Consider the following 19,059-nt stretch of genomic DNA (forward strand, 5'->3'; position numbering starts at 1 on the left):
TGTAGGTGGGATGCACTTCCCTTCATATGGAGCAAGGAACAATGGAGAAAAGCCATTTTCATATTTAACCCTGGTTCTCAGAATTTGATCTTAAATCATCAAGATGTCAAGCACAAATAAGCTGGGTAGGTTTCACAATTTCTGGGAAGATCATTTGAGAGGGGTCAGAGAGGTTACATTTAGAGAATGAGGAGAGCCATGTCTCCCATTTCTAAAGTCTGCATGTGATTATTCGTCAGGAGCAGCTATAGTTTTAGCCACCTTATGGTTCTACACACACACACACATACTGTGTGTGTGTGTGTGTGTGTGTTTAAAAGCCTCCTATTTTTACAAGAAATTCAGTTGTTGTTTTTTTTAAAAAAAGGAGCAACAAAATATAAAACAATCTACAATTCAATCAAAACATTAGTATAAAAACACAATACTGCAATACCAATTCCAAAGCAATCACCCAAGTTAAGCATCAATATCAAAAGGAGGAAATATTAAGTGGAAAGGCTTTTTAATCAGCTAGGTATTTTACCAGTCGTCCATATATATATATATACTAGTGTCATTTAGCCCGTTCAGTAAACGGGCGCTAGCCGGGCGGGAACGGAGGGGAAGCCCTGGGACCGCGCAGGCGTCGCCTCCGTTGAGCGCCTGAGGCCCACCGGCCCCTCCTCCGCTGTCCCGAGTGGTGACTGCCTCCTCCACCTCCCTTCTCCTCCTCACCTGAGAAGGAAGAGGCCTCTGCCGCCACGAGGTCTGCAAGAGGGCTAGATCAAAGGCTTTGTGCTATTAAGGTTTGTTCAAGCAGTTGGGGGAGGTGGTGTGCATTCTATGGCATAATGCCACCCCCCTTATTTCCCACAAATCCAGTGCATGTTTGCTCAGCAGCAAATCTCACTAAGTTCAGTGGGACTTACTCTGAAGTGTTTGTAGGTTTGTAGCATTAGTCTGTCACGGGGGGGAAGCAGCAAAGGGGATTGTGGCATACTGAAAGCTAAGAATTTATGGTGGCATAAGTTTTTGTGGAGTTGCACTCACTGTTAGATGTGTTTGGCAGGTTGCACCTATGAGTGTGTGCACACACGCACCAGTGTACAGAGAGGGAAAGCACCGTAGAAGCAAAAGGGCATGAAATCCAAAAACTCCAGAAGGCCTGTGGCATATCAGAATAGTGACTATTCATAGCAAGCCTGGGTTTTGGTCAAGACCTGAATGAGAATAGAATCAAATTTTCCAATAAGGTCTTTCCCCACCATATTGCACTGGGGCCTCCAGTTGGAAGGATTTTTGGGAGGGATGAAGAATGGTGAGTTTTCTCAACATTGCTGCTTCGGATTTCAAATGTGGGTCCATACCTGAGAAGGAAGAGGCCTCTGCCGCCGCCTCCCGCAGCGCGCCTCAGGTAAGCGCGCCGCCCCTTGCTCTCCCGCCTCGCCACCCCAGCGTCACTCCGCCGCAGCTCCTGCTCTCACCCCACTCGCCGGCAAGCGCCTGAGGCCCACCGGCCCCTCCTCCCGCTGTCCCGAGTGGTGACGGCCTCCTCCACCTCCCTGCTGTGGCGGAGTGACGCGGGGCGGCAAGGAGGGAGAGTGAGGGGTGGCGCGCTTACCTAAGGCGCGCTGCGGGAGGTGGTGGCAGAGGCCTCTTCCTTCTCAGGAGAAGGGTGGTGGAGGAGGCCATTGCCACTCGGGACAGTGGGAGGAGGTGGAGGAGGGGCCGGTCTCTGCGCTCCAAGTCTCTAGAGCGCGTGTTTCGGCTGCGGCCGCGGCAAGGCCGGATCGCAACCCCGGCGCTCGGCTATAGGAGAAGCCAGGGCCGTGGCCACCGCTTCATGCCGCGCCACCCGGAGAGACGGGCACAACGGGTGGCCAGACGGGAACAGAGGGGAAGCCCTGGGACCCTCGGCGCACATCCCCGCCGGTGGAGGCGGCTTCGTGTGACTGGCGGGAAGGAAGGACGACGTTCGCAGGGCGGGGGGAGTTGGGAGGCGGCTGAGGGGAAGATCGGTGGCTGCTGCTGCCTCATAACACACCGCCCGGAGAGGCGGGCACAACCGGCAGGTAGGTAAACCGTAGGCAGAGGGGTTGGGGGGGAGAGCGCACGCGTCCAATCCCTGTGTCCCTGGTTGTCTCTCCGTCCAATCCCTCTGTCCCTGGGGTACATGCGCAGTAACCCAGGGACACACGGAAAACTTGGACGCAGAGACACTTGCACTTTATTATATAGGATATATTGTGGGGGCCTCGGGCAAGGCATCTCGCAGGGTGAGCACTGCTACTGAAGAGGCCGTAGCACTGGTAATTTCTTAGCATGCCTGGACCAGTACCTCAAATGACTATTGTAGCATGTGGGGAGTCTCATATGGAAAAAGATGGTCCTCAAGGTGCCCAAGTGCCAAGCCTCAAAGATTAACACCAGCACCTTGAATTGATGCTGAAAACAAACCTGCAGCCTGTTCAAATCCTGATATGATAGACTAAAAATGCCTAACACCCATCAACATCCTTGCTGTAATATTTAACACCAGTTGCAGTTCCTGAATGCTTTTCAAAGGCTTACCCACCTAGAGTGTTTTGCAGTAACCTAATCTGTAGGTCACTGTGGCATGAATGACCATGGCAATATCCTACTCTGTCAGGAATGGAAAAGTCAGGTGCTACCTGAACATCTAATAATAGCACTGGGTTCAAGGAGTACCCTCCCCCAAACCGTGAGCCTGATTTTTCAAGGGGTGTGCGACCCCATTCAGAACAAGTTGCGAACCCAGGCTAAAAGTCGGGCGCTGTACCTACCAACAACATGTCTGTTTTGTGCGGATTATATTTCAGCATATTCTACCTCATCCAGTCTTTCACAGCTACCAAACAGCAGTTCAGCCATTCAACTGCCTCCCTAGGATCGTATTAAACTAAGAGGTAGGGTTGAGTGACACACCAGCATGCTGATGACTCCATGACTCACACCCCAACCAGCATTTTCATGTGCAGTGTATATTAAACAGGACGGGAGACAGAAGGGAACCTTCCAGGACCCCAGAGCCCGGAAGCGAAGGGAAAGAACAGCAGTCCCTTGACACCATCTTCTGGTTCCAAATTCTCATGAACCAATACTGTGCCCCTAATCCCCACCCTTTCAAGATGGTCCAGATGGGCACCACAATTGATGGACTTGACCACCACTAAGAAAACCAGGAGAACCAGCAGAGATGCACCCTCCCAGTCCATTTTCCATTGCAGGACGACTAGGGAATTTCCATGACACCAAGATGACGAAGGCAATTTCTATGACAAAACAGACAACATCGAGCAGATGCCATGGTGGTGGAAAATGAGGATTCCTTTGCCACCATCATTGTCACAAAACAGGCTCAATAACTAGTTCTAAGCTGTTTTGGTTGGGCTCACTATGAATCTTCCTGCACTTTCACTCTAGTGGTCTGCTCACTTGTTTCATTGCTCCTCAGTAAACCAAAGAGTTTTATGAGCTCCAGGGGAGAGCTAACCTCCACCAGGGGCTTAGAAGCAATAATCAATTCTTCTGTATTTCGCAGATTGACAGGACAGTGGCAGAACTGCAATCTATTTGAGTGGGAATTCTCCCACCCACACAGGGAACTATCAGGATTCTACCTGGATCCATCAGTCTCCAAGGATGGAGAATTTCAATAGCTCCCTCCTGCAGAGTTGGGCAGTTGTCCCAGAGACTAAACCTAACCAGGCAGTGATTTGTCAATGACAAGGGAAGCACAAGGACTTCCTCCACCCTCAGACCATATTGTCCCAGCCCAGGACAAAGCAGCAAGTCAAGCACATGACCTGCAATTTGTGTGTGGAACCAGGTACCATTTGAGGCAGGCCCACAGTTGTCATGGCAGCCATGAAATCCTGAGCTACTCCAGTCAGGTATGAAACTCACCCAAGCTTGTAAATCCTGGACAATTCAGCATCACTGGATTATCATGGCCAACGTTGGTAAGCAGACTGTTAGATGGTGCACCAACAGAATTGCTATCATATCCTGTGTTTTCAACACCATATGCAGACAGACCTAGTGGGTTGCCTGGCAAGAATGATGGCATCATGGCAGACAGCAGCAATCCCTCCTCCCTGTCTACTGGGACTATGCTGCTGCATAGTGTAGTAATGATGACTACTTGACTTGTGGTGATATAATTGCTAAGTTATGAACCATTAAAAAATCCAGTTTCAAAATGTGTGGTGTTTAAGGTTGAATATATCCAACAGCAGGCTTTTAAACCATGCTGAGAATCTTGCTGCCTTCTATTGTAATTGCTTAGCTCCCCCTCACATACAGAAATCTAAAATGGCAACTCTGACATGCAGTGGGAAAGGGTAAGTCGTCAAAACATACAACAATTCCTTTCCTGTGTAAATATATATTCAAGGTGAGGACTACAACCCACAAGCAACTTTGCATTTATTTATTGAATTTATATACCCACCAGGTCTCATATCCTAAATCTTGTAAACAAGCCATTTATCAAAGTGTCTGGTAATGGCTATAGCCCTTTTGCTGAACCCCAATAATCTTGGAGAACAACACAAGGGATTTCTTTCACTCTGCTTCTGCTGTTGCTGCCAGCAAAGGAGGAGAGACTGTGCTTTGGAATGGATTCTAAATTTCTGGCATGGTGTCATCAGTCACACAGCCTCCAGTCTCATTTGTAATGGATCAGTTTTCATTTTGACCTACTTTAAATTAATCTGAAAGCTTTATCTGAGCACTGAAATATTTTCTGTGGCTAGGGGAGGTCTTTGCTCTGCTCTTCCAAATGACCTTTTCTTTGTACTTAATGTCATACGCCTCCTCCAACATTACCTCTTACAAATGAGACTCTTCCACCCTCCACCTTCCCAATTATACAAGCACAGATCCTTGTCGAGATTTAACAACTGCAATTGCATCAAGTATAACTCTCAAAGAGATTTGTAAATACATCCCACATTCTCTGCCCATGAAAGACACGAATATCATCATACTTTTTCAGTCACAGCATCCACACTGAGTTTGACTATCCTTAGGTAAAATGTCCCAATCTACTTTAGCAATGGAATTTCATACATGCAAATAATAATACATGTGAAAATGTATTGCAATGCTCTCCAGTCCCCACTGAAGGCAATGAATGTCTCTAATGGGATGGGCAGTCTAATTCTGCTCCATGCCTGTTTCCCATGTGCTCATTCATAATTTATTCCATCCCATTTTCATATCGATCTGTTTTGATTTATTTTTTTTAAGGAAAAACATGCATGGTAATTTGCATTATTTTCCAATGCATTTTACTATTTTCACAAAATGCAGAGTCGTGTACACATTTTACCAAAAGGACACATTTTTGGGACTGTATTATACCTAAAACACAAGTTTTTGAGACATTTTGGTATACTTCTTTAATCAAGAATTCGCAGAAGTGCAAAAACCAAAAGACAACTGTGTTCCTATGCATGCATTAATCCAGGAAATGTGAATCAGATTGATTCATTTTTTAAAATACTGTATGGAAAAAACAAAACCCTCCACCCTCCCTACTAATGGGAAATTCTCACCACCCCCATCCAGATTTTACATAAGAAAGCAAAAGCAGCAATTTACAATAAAAATGAGTTCACTTTTCATTAAAAAATAATAATAAATGGGGAAAGTGTGTGAATAAAATCTACTGTAGGAAACCCTATAACAGGCTTCCTCAAACTTGGCCCTCCAGATGTTTTGAGACTACATTCCCATCATCCTTGACCACTGGTCCTGCCAGCTAGGGATCTTGGGAGTTGTAGGCCAAAAACATCTGGAGAGCCGAGTTTGAGGAAGCCTGCCCTATAAGAATTAAGTTATTTTAGACCCCAATGTACTATAAAAAATAATCCCAAACATTTCTTATTCTTTGATAATTAATTAGGAGCAATGGTCAAATACATCTAATTGTTTTTTTAAACTAAACTATGATCTGGGCCCAATATCAGATAAGTGAAACAAGTATAAGGAGATTAAAAGGTTACTTAAATTCTTGACGGTTGTTTACAATTACTTTAGATATTCTCAATAAGAAGAAAATGTGTTTTGTTTGTTTGGAAAGTTTTGCTGCTGTTGGCTTTTTTAAAAATAAAAAAGTTTCGACATTGTTTCTAACATTCTTCATGTGCTTCCCATAATAAAATATGAACAAGTATTACTGGAATATACAATTTTCTGTAATCATGTAAGCACTCTTGCTCATAGTCTCTGTCTTGCAATGTCTCAGTCTACTGCATTAAAACTTACTTGACGTTCCACTTCTTCCAATGTATATGTTTAATTCAGGGGAGAGGAACCTTTTCTGTCCCTGGAAGGCCAAGTGTGACAGGTGGCTGGGGCTGCAAGAGCAGCGTGGGGAAGTTTGCCAAAACCCTCTTCAAACAGCCCATGCATGTTGTACTCTGTATATCGAGTTTTTGGAGGCTCACTTGAACCATATGGAGGAACACTGTAACAGCCCTACCTGCTTGTGAGGATACACATTGATGTGGCACTTGATACATTCTTGTCCCATGTTGGCCCAGGAGTTTCCACTCATCCATTTTCTCTTGCACTTGGGGCATTTGTATTCACCAAAGCAGCGTTTTTTCCCCTGGTACGGTGTTAGGCCTTCTCCTTTTGGACGTGCCTAAAATGTGAAGAGGAGAGAAATTAATATAATCATAACTGAAGTGCAGAACAGGAAGTGGGAATGGATTGCGCAGTGAGTTCTGTGTGCCCAAGGAGGCTTAGGCCCTCTCCCCTTCCTGCATAGCTCAGGTTCTCAGCTACTATGCTATACCAGTGTTTCCCAAACTTGGGTCTCCAGCTGTTCTTGGACTACAACTCCCATCATCCCTAGCTGGCAAGAACAGCAGGCAGGGATGATGCAAACTGTAGCCTGAAAACAGTTGGAAACTAAAGTTTGGGGAAATCTGTGCTATACCTTCTATTTCATAATCTAAATATAGTAATCTAAGGAACACTCAAATACCAAAAGACAATAGAACAAAAAAGAGCAGTGAGATTTTTAAGCATCTCTACTAATAAGAACTTCCCCCCAACATTCTGTCCCACTCTCCCAAAAAGTTACCCCATCCTAGCATAACCAAGACACAGAATCCAGGGCAGGACTACATAGATAGGGGCTGGGCTGGCTCTCAGTGGCTCTCACTGAGCTGTGTGGAATAATGCAAGTCGGCTATAGTAGGCAACACGACTCCCCCATGTCATTTTTTTCTACCCTGCCCCCACATCAGCTGGCATCTTTCTAGTTAATAAATAGCAGAGTAAATGCAATCTTAAAAATTCATTCCTTTATCCAATACCAAAGACCAGGTGACACTAAAACAGTGCAATCTACTTCCGAAGCATAGGGAGAAACAGAGAATGCTGGACTTCCTTGGGAGGGAATTCCAAATATATGGTGCCACTATGAAGATGTCGCTTTAGTTTGCAGCTGTTGAAGGAAATTCCAGTACTGAATGTTCCCCGATGGGATTATATGACCCAGACTGGGCTTTTAATGAAAGGTGGTAACCAGCGCCCTGAATGGTGCCCAAATTAGTGCATCCACAGAGAGCATTTCAGTAGGAATTGCTTGTCCCAGAGGTGCTCAGCACTTTTGATTCTGTGCTTGGCTTCCTCTGTAACTGCCCTCCCCTATGACTATGGTCTTGCTTGTGGATGCCTTCTCTCTGCTTTCATGGGTAGTAGTAAGCATGCAGGGAAATGCCTGCTCTCATGAGAACCCTGAGGCCCATATGGTTTTTGTTTCATGTGTTGTCATTCTATTATCCAACTCCTGGAAACTGTGAATCACGGCCCTTTGTGGGGCTGACTGTGCTATGATCCATTTATGTTGTTGTCTTCTGAGGTTGCTTAACATTCCCTGATGAAATCCTCAGTGTTTCTTAACTGTGTGGGGCGCAACTTTTCTTGGTCGGCAATATGCATGCACGATGATTTGTTTTTATTTGCGATACTTCAGCTGTTTTATACATACAGATGGCCTGTTAATGAGGACGTGAGTGATGCCTTTTCCCTCACTTAGACAAATCGTTGGGTTTTGCAAAGACACATAACTAAACAGAATATGGGATTGTTAATTATATGAGAAAATGCATTGCAGTTTTGTTGATAAAATGCATGAAGAAGATAATCCAGATTTGCATTAAAACTAGGGTTACTAATACAGACTTCTGAATAAGTAGGCTATACTAAGTACCATGATAGCACAACAATGTTTAGGTACTGAAACAAATGCCAGTTGGTGTCCATTTTTACAGGGTCTCCTGCTGTCTCCTCTTTCGCTCCCCTTCTCTTGTGCCCTGCTTCTTCCATACCTTTCCCATTCCATCTGTGTTTCATCAAGCAAATGCTACACTCACACTCTGGTCATAACAAGCTCCAGAGTATTTCATAATGATGTTTCTAAAATCTCCTGACACTAAATATCAGGGTTACTGAGCAAGTTGCTCCATGACTGCTGCAGAACGGGTCTTAAGGTCTCAGCAGGCGTGAGATGGTTAAATTACAGTTAAGGCCATTTGGTTGCTTGGCAGTCTGTCGGTTCAGCTGACAAGTCAGCTAGCACTGGGAATTGAAGCTAGTTTTTTAAAAGAAAGAAAGAAAGAAACCGTTGGCTCAGTTTCTTCGAACTGAGTCCAAATTACAAAATGATATTTTGACATAATATGCATGTAAAGGTGGAGTTCCTGGCTGCAGAACTGCTGGCAAATCTCCCATTCCCTGATAATGGCTGAGCCTGATTTCCAGATAAGATTTGTGCCTGAATTTAAATGTTTCTAAAATTATCACACACACACACACACACACACACACACACACACTTTTTTCAACTGGAAGCCTGTAGGGATTAAATGTCTTTCCTCAAAGGCTGTTGGTAACCCACTGTGACCTGAGCAGGCCAAAGGCCTCTTTGTTACCCATTCATGTAACTACACTTCTGTTCTGCTGGAAACATTTATAAGGCTCCCAGAATAAATTTAAGCTTTCCGAAAGCCAAGTGGGTCCTTAGCTTTAAGAAAATCTCTACTTTGCTCTGGGAACTTGTGCACGATATCTTGGTGTAGAGGTCCAAATAGCTCTTGGTTGTTAAAACTGTGTAGAAGGAAAAGCAGGTGTTTGGCACGAAAACCCGAACTTGGCAGGGATGGGAGATCCCATGGCCAATGGCGATAGCTCGTGCTGTGTTGTGTGTATGTGAGAACTTCAGAAAAGTACATTCAGCGTATCTGGCCCTGTTAAAGGAGGCAATGAAACAAGGTGGGTATTTCCCTTGTTTTACTGCATGGGGATAAGGAAGGACATAAATGCATAATTTCCACTTAAAGGAGCCAAAAAGCTTGCCAGAAGGGTAAGTTGGGCAACTGGGGTCAGGAGGGGCTGGGCCGCAATGGGGGTGTGAGCGAAGCCAGGCAGACAGGGATCAAGTGGAAATTCTGGAGTAACAGAATTCAAGACTACTAACTGACATGTGCCATGAGCTAAGCCAGTGTTTCCCAGTGGTCAGGGATGATGGGCATTGTAGTCCAAAAACAGCTGGAGACCCAAGTTTGGGAAACAATGCTAAGTGAAAGGATGGACAAGGCAAAAAGAAGGAGAAAACAGGAAGCACAAGCAGGAGGTTCAACAGGCATAGCCAGATTCGAGTTCCTGATTTGAAATGTTGCTCTTCCTTCCAGCAGCCACAGCCACTACACCTTCGTTTTATAGTAGCAGTAGGGAACCTTTCTCAGCTCAAGAGCCATATTATGTTCTGGGCAACATTCTAAGGGCCATATGCCAGCAAGGGGGGGGGGAGGGGAGAAAGGAAGGACCTACTGACAAGAGCACTTGCGGATCCACATTTGCACCCAGAATCTACCTTCCTTGGATGCCCGTGCAAGAATGCCACTTAGTAGTTTTTATTCACAATGAAGCGGTAATATAAAATTGTTGTGAAATAAAAGTAAATAAATAATGACTTCTCCTTTGGGCAAAAATAGAAACTGTTTGCAGAAAGTTGGTGACAGCACAAGAAACCCTGGACATTTCTTGTGAGTTAAAATGGGCATTTATTGGGAGCTAAAATGGGGTGTTTTCTACCCTTCTGGTGAACCAATTTCCAGATCTCCATGGCAGGCACCTGCTCCACATTGCCATGTTACTCTTACACCAGGAAGACCCAGTGTGTGAGGTGCTAATTTAAATCCAAGCTGAGGTGTACATGGAGAAGAGGAGCTCCTGTTCTTTATGCTGCATCTCTTTTACTTTGCTGAGAATCACCCTGCTTTATTTATTTATTATTATTTATTATTATTTATTATTTATACCCCGCCCATCTGGCTGGGTTTCCCCGGCCACTCTGGGCGGCTTCCAACAAATATAAAAATACATTAAAATATCACAGATTAAAAACTCCCCTAAACAGGGCTGCCTTTAGGTGTTTTCTAAATGTCAGGTAGTTGTGTTCATCTCCCTGACCTCCGATGGAAGGGCGTTCCACAGGGCGGGCGCCACTACCGAGAAGGCCCCCTGCCTGGTTCCCTGTAGCTTTGCTTCTCGCAGTGAGGGAACCGCCAGAAGGACCTCGGCGCTGGATCTCAGTGTCCGGGCTGAACAATGGGGGTGGAGATGCTCCTTCAGGTATATAGGACCGAGGCCGTTTAGGGCTTTAGCCAGAAAATACAGATGAACCACTATGGAGGCTTCTGGACCATGGTCCCCTCCTTTTCTTGACTGCAGCCAAGGAAGGGCTATTAAGATAAATAGTGATGTTTCTGCACAGGATGGACTGCAGGGTTTATATATATATAAATTTTCTGGCTCAACTCCTTCTTCCCTAGAGCAAGCTGGGAGTGTCATGGTGACCCTCACAGCTGTACAGGGTTCTCAGTGAGATGGGTTATCCCACACCGCTAGTAAATTTGTTGCATCATCACCCCTACTTGGGGAATTGCTCCTGCTCCCTCCTGCCAAGCAATAAACACTCGATGTAAATGTGGAAGGAAACACGCACATTAAAACTGCGCCTCCCTTCCATTTAATAACCAGCCTTTTATACAGTGCTTGAAGCCACACAGTATCTTGTAATCCTTGCAGGAACCAAGCATTATTATATGGTTGGTGTTATTCTGATATTGCAGAGGAAAGTTTGAGGCTGAGACAGAGTGGGGTGAACAAGGTGACTTCATGGCAAGAGACAAAATTTACACCAGGGATTTCCTGATTTGTACTGTAGTTTAGAAGTAACTGAATCTTACTTTAGCACTAGTGATAGGACCAGGGCTTTTTTTTCAGCCAGAACTCACCAGAACTCAGTTCTGGCACCTCTCAGGTGGGCTCCATTGCCATTCTAAGAGAATGAGGGAGGTGTTCATGGTGAGTTCTGGCACCTCTTTTTCTAGAAAAACAGCACTGGATAGGATAGTATCTTCCACCCTACCTGAGGGCAACAGGATAGGTTAGGAGGCACAAGGCAAGCCACATCACACACACACATCTTCAGGATGTTGATGTCATTCCTTACCTCCCACCTCATTATGCTTAATGGCAAGGTTGTCACTTCTCATGTTGTTTTCAAAAGTTGTGGGGCTGTGATTGGCTTTTAAACCATAGTTTAGTATGTCAAGAACCAGCCACAGTGAGCCTTTGGCACACATATTTCCACCTGCCTTCTCCTTCCCTGGCACAGGAAGATTTTGCTTCTGAATTCCCTTAACCGCAGTTTAGTGTGTCACCAAACCCACCCTGGTAGTTAATATGTGTGTCGCTCTCTAGGTTCATAGTGTGGCTATCCTTAAGTTCTCCACACTTCAGTTTCTCCAAGGATGTCTTGATCTATTTTATTACATTGTTTTTAATCCTGACATTCATCCAAGAGGGTCACAGTGACACACACACACACACACACACACACACACACACACCTCCCTTCTGCTACAAGCAGCACTTTAAAAAACAGTGAATAGAATGAATTTTGGACTGAACCTTCACTATAGCCATAAATTCAGTGGATGGACAAAGATAGGCCTCTCGTAATTCTTCATTCTAAGTTTCCCTGTGTTAAAGTTGGAATCACAACCCTTGACAGAGTTGTTGTGAGGATAGATAAGAAAAACACTGTGAAAAATATACTCCACAACCATCCTCAACTACACATTATGCAGACTTCCAAGATTCTTCCCTTCAGGTACGTGGACATGGCGGTGCTGGTGGTTGTTTTGCATTGTGAGCTCCAAGCAGATATACAGATGGTCTGGCTTTGGGACAAGGCAGCTTCCTTTGTTATTCTCCTATACCCCACCTACCTACCCTTTTCCTTGTCAAACCACAAATGGGCTATAATAAGATTTCTGAAGCATCTAATCTCCCCCTGCCACACCCCTTCCCCACTTTGGTGAGTGGCCAACTGGGGCCCAATTGGTCCGTGTATCTCATGGGACGGCTTTGCCAAGCATCGTGGCAGCATCGGGCATCATAAAGGTTATATTTGCTTCCCTTGGGACAATTCTCCAAAAGTATCCATTTTCAGAGTCTCAGTCATGCCTGGGTTTGATGCTGGACTTTTACAAATGCAATAACGTGCACGAGCTGGAATGCAAATTGACCATTGAGGGTGCATCTTCTTCTTCTGAATACCCCAGGGACAAAGCAGAGTATTGGAACGTATAAGCATGTAGCCAGCAAGATGCTGGACTCACTCCACACAGAGATTTGCGTTCCATGGGAATATTTAATTAGCAAATGCTTATCCCTCAAACACCAGGAAAAAATAAACGAGTGATTTGAATTGCTGGATGACAGCTGGATAAATCCCTGTGTACAAACACTGTATTGAAATGTGACCATTTGCCATAGTATGAAGTTCAGTTGTCAAAAGCTAGTAGGATAAATGATAAGCTCCCCAAATCATGGCAGATGTGTGGTCATCTCCAGAAGCAGTGGCACCATGTCTCCTCTTCCTTTCTCCCTCCCATAATGTTTTGTATTGGGATCGTGATGCATGATATCTCACCCACCTACCCACCTGCACCAACTATGCATTTTTTCACCCTACATGTTTTAATGATCCCTAGCTAGCAGGACCAGTGGTCAGGGATGATGGGAATTGTAGTCTCAAAACATCTGGAGGGCCGAGGTTGAGGAAGCCTGTTTTAGTGGAACATCATCTTCCATGGTTTCCTGGGTGCAAAAGATTCTATGTCATCCATGGAAAAGAACCCCTGCAGTCTTGAACTGAGAGGAGGAGACATTGGGGTGTTAAGCTTGGACCTCTGCCTATGCTGAAGCCGCATGTGTGTAAACATATACAAATATTAGAAGACACCAATAAGCCTTCTGTGACCTTATTCCGAAGGAGACCAAGCCCAAGAATGTGCTGTATCCCTGAAATGTCTCGAGGTGTGCACATAACAGCTTAGTAAGGCAAAAATGTGTGACACAACATTGTGTTGAGGGTTAGAACCCCTACACTACTTCACTGGCCGCACCATGAAAAATCTTAAGATGATGAGCTCGTAGCAAGCAATTTCTCCTGTGAAATGCTAAGGGGGAAAGTAGAGGAAGAGGTATTTTAACTGCTGTTGTGTGGTGGCTATAACTTGCAGATCCTGCCTTAGATTACCATATAAATAAGAACAAACTAGTCTATTAAAAGCAGCATTAACGTAACAAAAGAATATTAGTTTAAATTACTTGAAAACATTTGTTGGAAAAGCTATCACACTGCCACCTCAAATCTAGTACAATTATGGTCTTGCAGGAGTCCCTTAAGAGCAGGGGTCGGCAACCTAAGGCCCATGTGCCACAAGCGCCCCATGGGGGTTGTTTAACCAGCCCATGGACACCCACCGCCCTCTCAGTTGGCTTCCGTGCACCATGCTAAACCAATGCGGAGCAGAGTTGGGACCACCTTCCGCAATGCTGGCCGGCTTCCCATTGGCTGCAAGAAGCTCCTGTAGCCAATGGGAAGCTGCACACGCCTCCTCTACACTGGAAGAAGCACTGGAAATAGCGTTTGCACATGTGCGCGCGCACACACACTCTGGTCCACTCTGGTCTGTGGGACCGTGAACTGGTCCCTGCTTAAGAGGGTATTTCGAACCCTGCTTAAGAGGATATTCCACAGCCAGGGCACCATAACAGAGAGACTGCCTGGGCATCCAGTGATTTAAGTAGCTGAAAAGAAAGCACTGCAACAGAGATCCTTTGGGTGTTCTTAGACAGGAGAAAAGGTTCTCTTGAGTACTGCCTGCAGAAGTTTTAATCTATATGGGTGGCTTTCAATTCTGTTTTACTCAGATATGGTTGGCATCTGTCTATCTCGGGAGACAGTGGAATAGTGCACTTTCGGGGATAAAGTCACACTGTTGGTGAGTAGAGCCATTGAAATCAATGAATATTCAGTCCATATAGCTAAGTGGGTCTGCTCTGAGTAACACTCAGTTGAATACCACCCTTAGGATTTCAGTGGATTTTCCTGGTGGTGTTGATTGCATTAATTAAAAGTTATTTAGATACAAATATTTGATCATATTCCTTATGTGATTCACAAGAAAGAGTAAAACAACATAGTAACTACGAACAGAATATAATACAGCAGAAAGGCCACAAGTTCACAAAATGCACATAAAGCAGCAAATTTAAAATTGTATTTTAAAAGTGTTTGAAAATAAATGGTTTTGCCTGGCAACAAAAATATTAAAAAGTCACTGGGTGAACCTCTTTGGCAATAGTGTTTTGCTTATTGCTTATTGGGGAGTCACCAATAAGAAGCATAGCTACCAAGTTCTCCCTTTTTTTAAGGGAAATTCCCTTATGCTGAATAGGCTTCCTCGCGAGAAAAGGGAAAACTTGGCAGCTATGATAAGAAGGCCCTCTCTCTCATAGCCACTTGCCTCAACCCAGATGATAGGGGCACCTGAACGAGGCCCTTCTCTGAATATCTTAATATAATTTAGAAACATCATCCAAAAGTTGTTTCAGAAGGGGGGGGAATATACATCTCTCTTTTTCTACAATGATGACTGAATGGCACGATTTGGCAGCGCTAATCAGGAACTGCGTACACATGTTTCCAGATGCTAAATAAAGCTGCAAGAGATGAACTACTCAAGAGCCTATAAACCTAAAGTGCTGGCTTGGCAGATGCCTCAGTATTCAAATTAAGACCTGTGCTACAAATCTTGCAAACGTCTTGGCCACAATATTTTGGAAATAATCTAAGTAGTGTTTAATTGGGCTGATCATTAGGCACATTTGAGGGTGAAAGACATGAATGCCAAAGCTAGGATTCTATGCACTATGCCAGCAGAAATGTCAAGAGAGCTATTTCCTAATGCTTTAATCAACGTGAAATGTCAGGAAATAAGTTATTTTGACAGTACATAGGGAAATTTTTGACAGCACCCTGTTACATTACATCAGGGGTGGCTAACCCATTTCATGGCTTTATGCTAATGTGGGCATGGTCACAGCTAAACATTTGGTGTGATCAAGCTGGAAAGCGGATGTTGCCAAAACAGAAAATAAATACCACTTTACATGCCGAACCATAGAATCATAGAACTGTAGAGTTGGAAGGGACCACGGTGGTCATCTAGTCCAACCCCCGTGCAATGCAGGAATCTTTTCCTTACGTGGGGCTCGAACCCACAACCCTGAGATTAAGAGTCTCATGCTCTGCCAACTGAGCTATGTTTCAGAGCACATAGATAACACTGCATGGCTAGGAAGAACCAGTATGGACCCTCCCCCAATTTCATCAAGTTATGCTTTCCCTAAGACAAGCCCCTTGCAAATTGGTTTGTTCACCCTCACAAGGGAATCAATTCATGTGTGCTATAAAGTCCTCCTGCAGCATGCTTTTATTACTAAGTGGTGAAGTGCTGGCTGCAATGCTTGTCCCACTATGATGCCGTTGGTAGCACTCAGGACAAATTGCTGAAGATCATTGGCCTTCAGTTGCCGACAGCATCGCAGGCAACCACTAATATTATTAATAGCGCTACCTCTTTAACAACATGGACCTAAAAACTTGGGGGAAAGGAAGTGAGTTTTCTTGAGTTGTTCTACTGTTGTACAGAGAGGTCTTGAATATGTTATGGCAGCTTTTGGAAAGGTGAAAACGGCTGTGGAATAACCACCAAATAATAGGCGGCATAATTTTCCCAGCATAAGCCCCCACTTGAACAAATGAAGTGATGGCCCAGGAAATATATAGGCACCACATGTTCCTAGATGTGTGCCCCAGGATCTCTTGCAACCATGTGCATTGCTTTACTTTAGTCTTAGAAAGTAAAGCAATGCACATGGTTGCAAGAGATCCTGAGATTTAATGAATGCCTTTATCGATTGGTAAGTGGCCAGCCTCTCTTTTAGAGCAAAACAGAGATCTACATTATAACTGTACTTATTCAAGTAATGTTAATAATTGTACTTATCCAAAATACTTGGTTCCTATTTTAATCTTTCTGTTGACTGTATGCCCAAGGACTGCTTAGAGATGGAATCATTTTAGACTTCTTTGTGAAGTAGTTTATCTTTTTGGATCCATTCTTGAAAAGGAAAGGAAAACACTGCGATAAGAAGCACAGTTGTATTCAAAGGTAAAAAAAAAATACTGCTACAAGCTGACTTTCTTAAGATTTTTTCAAAGCAAAGTGTCCATCTGTTACCAGACAAATAACTTGTCACAGAGTGGCAGGGTAGATTTAGAGGCAATGTAATTCTGCATTTAATTTTGCAAGTTATTAAATTTAGACTTAAGTGGAATGGGTGGAAAATACTGTAATTTATACAACACGTACATTGAATCAGCTGGGTCTGCTTCTCATTCAGCTGTAGAAATTCAATTGGCTACAGTATAACCAAACAATCTCAGCAACAAACAAGATGGTGACAAAGCCCTCTGAAACACCCCAGCACACAAAAGCCAGCGTGGTGTAGTGGTTGGAGTGTTAGACTAGGACCTGGGAGCTCAAGGTCTAAATCCCACTACTAAACCACTACTCATTGGGTGGTCTTGGGCCAGTCGCAGTAGAGGACAGTGTGATATGGCAGCAATGTTCACCTGACCTCCTGACCACCATTGCTTACCATGAAGAAGAAGAGGGTGAAGTAGGGGTGGCAGGGAGGCCACTGTGGTGCAAACACACTGGCGGGAGCACTGCATTGGCTCCAATGATGTGTTTGCACTATGCTGAGCTCCCTGCAGCCTCATCCTCTCCTTCCCAGTAAGGAGAAGGAGGTTCACTGTCGTTTTGCCTAACCTACTTCGCAGTACCATTGTGATAATAAAATGGGAGAGAAAGATGTATGCCACCTTGATGTCCTTGAGGGAAAGTTGGCATATAAACTCAATAATAAAATTAAGTGTTTGAAGAGGCACCATACCAAAGTTTCTTGTCTAAGGCAGAAGTCTGGTCTTTTTGTGGATTTTTGGCTGGCCAGCCTGCCAAAAAAATATTAATCTGTAAACTCAAACAGGATCACCTGCATGCAAGTTCTCAGGTGTGTGTGAAGGAGAGATTGGGAGACAGAAATAGAGGGCATATTTAGGGCTTTTGCAGCCTTGTGTGTGTGTGTGTGTGTGTGTGTGTGTGTGTGTGTGTGTGTGTGTGAGAGAGAGAGAGAGAGAGAGAGAGAGAGAGAGAGAGAGAGGATTATCCAGAAACTGAATTTTGTACACAGTGCCATGTTCTAGCTGCACTTTTTCCATGCTGCAGCAGAATCATGGTGCATTGTTGGAAAACCAGTGAGTGCTGGGCTGCTTTGGTTGTAGATTTAAGCAGCAAAGCAGTGGGGTTACCCCTTCCAGCTGGATCTAGTCTTCGGGTTTCAGCTGCTAAGAAACAGAGAAAGGAAATGGAGACCAGATGAGCAATCTCCCCCATGCCTCCTTTTCTCTCTCTCCCTGAGATGATACATGAAAATACCAATTGAGTCGGTCAGCCTGCTTTAAATCATAGCAGGTTTTTTAAAAAAAAACACCTAAAAAACTAAAAAAGAAAATGCTTGCTGTGAACAGCTCAAGTATGAAAAATGATTTGGCCTGCCCCCAGCAGATTTAGAGGCAAAACATACACCAGCAGCAGCCTCATGTGATGTATCTGTTGCTGGGCTGTGTGACTTCAAGCTGCAAGTTTCTCTTTTGTGTGTGTGTGTGCGTATAAAATCTTCAAATGTTTTCCCATCTGAAAAAACTTCTTGCACATCCAAAATTCACATACCAGGGAGAATGCTAGCCTAGCCTATTATTTTCAAGCAACTGTCTTGTAGTTTGTGACTGCAACTCCCCTCCTGCACAGCAACAACAGACTTTTTGTGTTGGTGTGTGCATGCCCGTGTGTGGGGTGGTTACTAGAGGTGTGGGAAATCAGTCCCTTTATTTTTACAGATATTTCTGCCCTCCTGTATACTGGTTGGCATTGCAAAAAAAAAAAGGTGAATTTTAAGCATGTTGTGGGCGAATGTTATCTGGTCCTTTTTGCTGTGTTGCTGCATTGCGGCCAAGGTTTGTCTTAGCATGCTTTCAGGAGTCATGGAGAAGTTCTGCACCAGACAATAGGACCTGCATGTCTATGACATGCCTTTTTACCACATTCCCATACAGTAATGGGCACAACCACATTCTCAACAATCAATTCCTGTCTTGCTCTGAAATAGTTTCCAGTGCGGATAATGGAAGCATAAAGTCAAGGTTATCCTCACAATACTTTCTCTGTATCCATTTCCCCTCCAACTCACACATATTCTTCTCTAGACACTAGCTGAAGGACATTTGCATGCTCTCACACGCATATGACAACCACATGCAGACAGTCTAACAAGTGACTGTGCTTCTTTGATAATTTTGCTTGTGCTTTTCTCTGTCCCTAAGCCCAGGACACTGATTCTTTTTAACCTCTGAAGTTGGGGTGCTTATAGGCATTTCATAGTACCCCACAGGTTGGGCCAATGGCTAAAGAGGTATCCTTTCAAAAAAACTGAAACCGGAGCTCTTGCACTAGAGCAGGGCTATCCAACTTCCAAGACACTGTGACC

General features: G+C 44.4%; 1 protein-coding gene across 2 annotated transcripts in view; it reads right to left on the bottom strand.

The window, feature by feature from the left end:
* ZCCHC24 (zinc finger CCHC-type containing 24) overlaps nucleotides 1-19,059 on the bottom strand; it is a 118,344-nt gene that overhangs the window by 14,576 nt on the left and 84,709 nt on the right. For both annotated transcript variants that reach the window (XR_015949976.1, XM_035138331.3), the window contains exon 3: nucleotides 6,494-6,658. Coding sequence is in view for 1 of the 2 variants with exons in the window: in XM_035138331.3 (XP_034994222.1) it covers nucleotides 6,494-6,658 (165 nt within the window). In the remaining variant the exon portion in view is untranslated. The remainder of the gene's footprint in view (nucleotides 1-6,493; nucleotides 6,659-19,059) is intronic.

Source organism: Zootoca vivipara, chromosome 5 (assembly GCF_965207765.1).
Source record: "Zootoca vivipara chromosome 5, rZooViv2.hap1.1, whole genome shotgun sequence".
Classification (NCBI taxonomy): domain Eukaryota; kingdom Metazoa; phylum Chordata; class Lepidosauria; order Squamata; family Lacertidae; genus Zootoca; species Zootoca vivipara.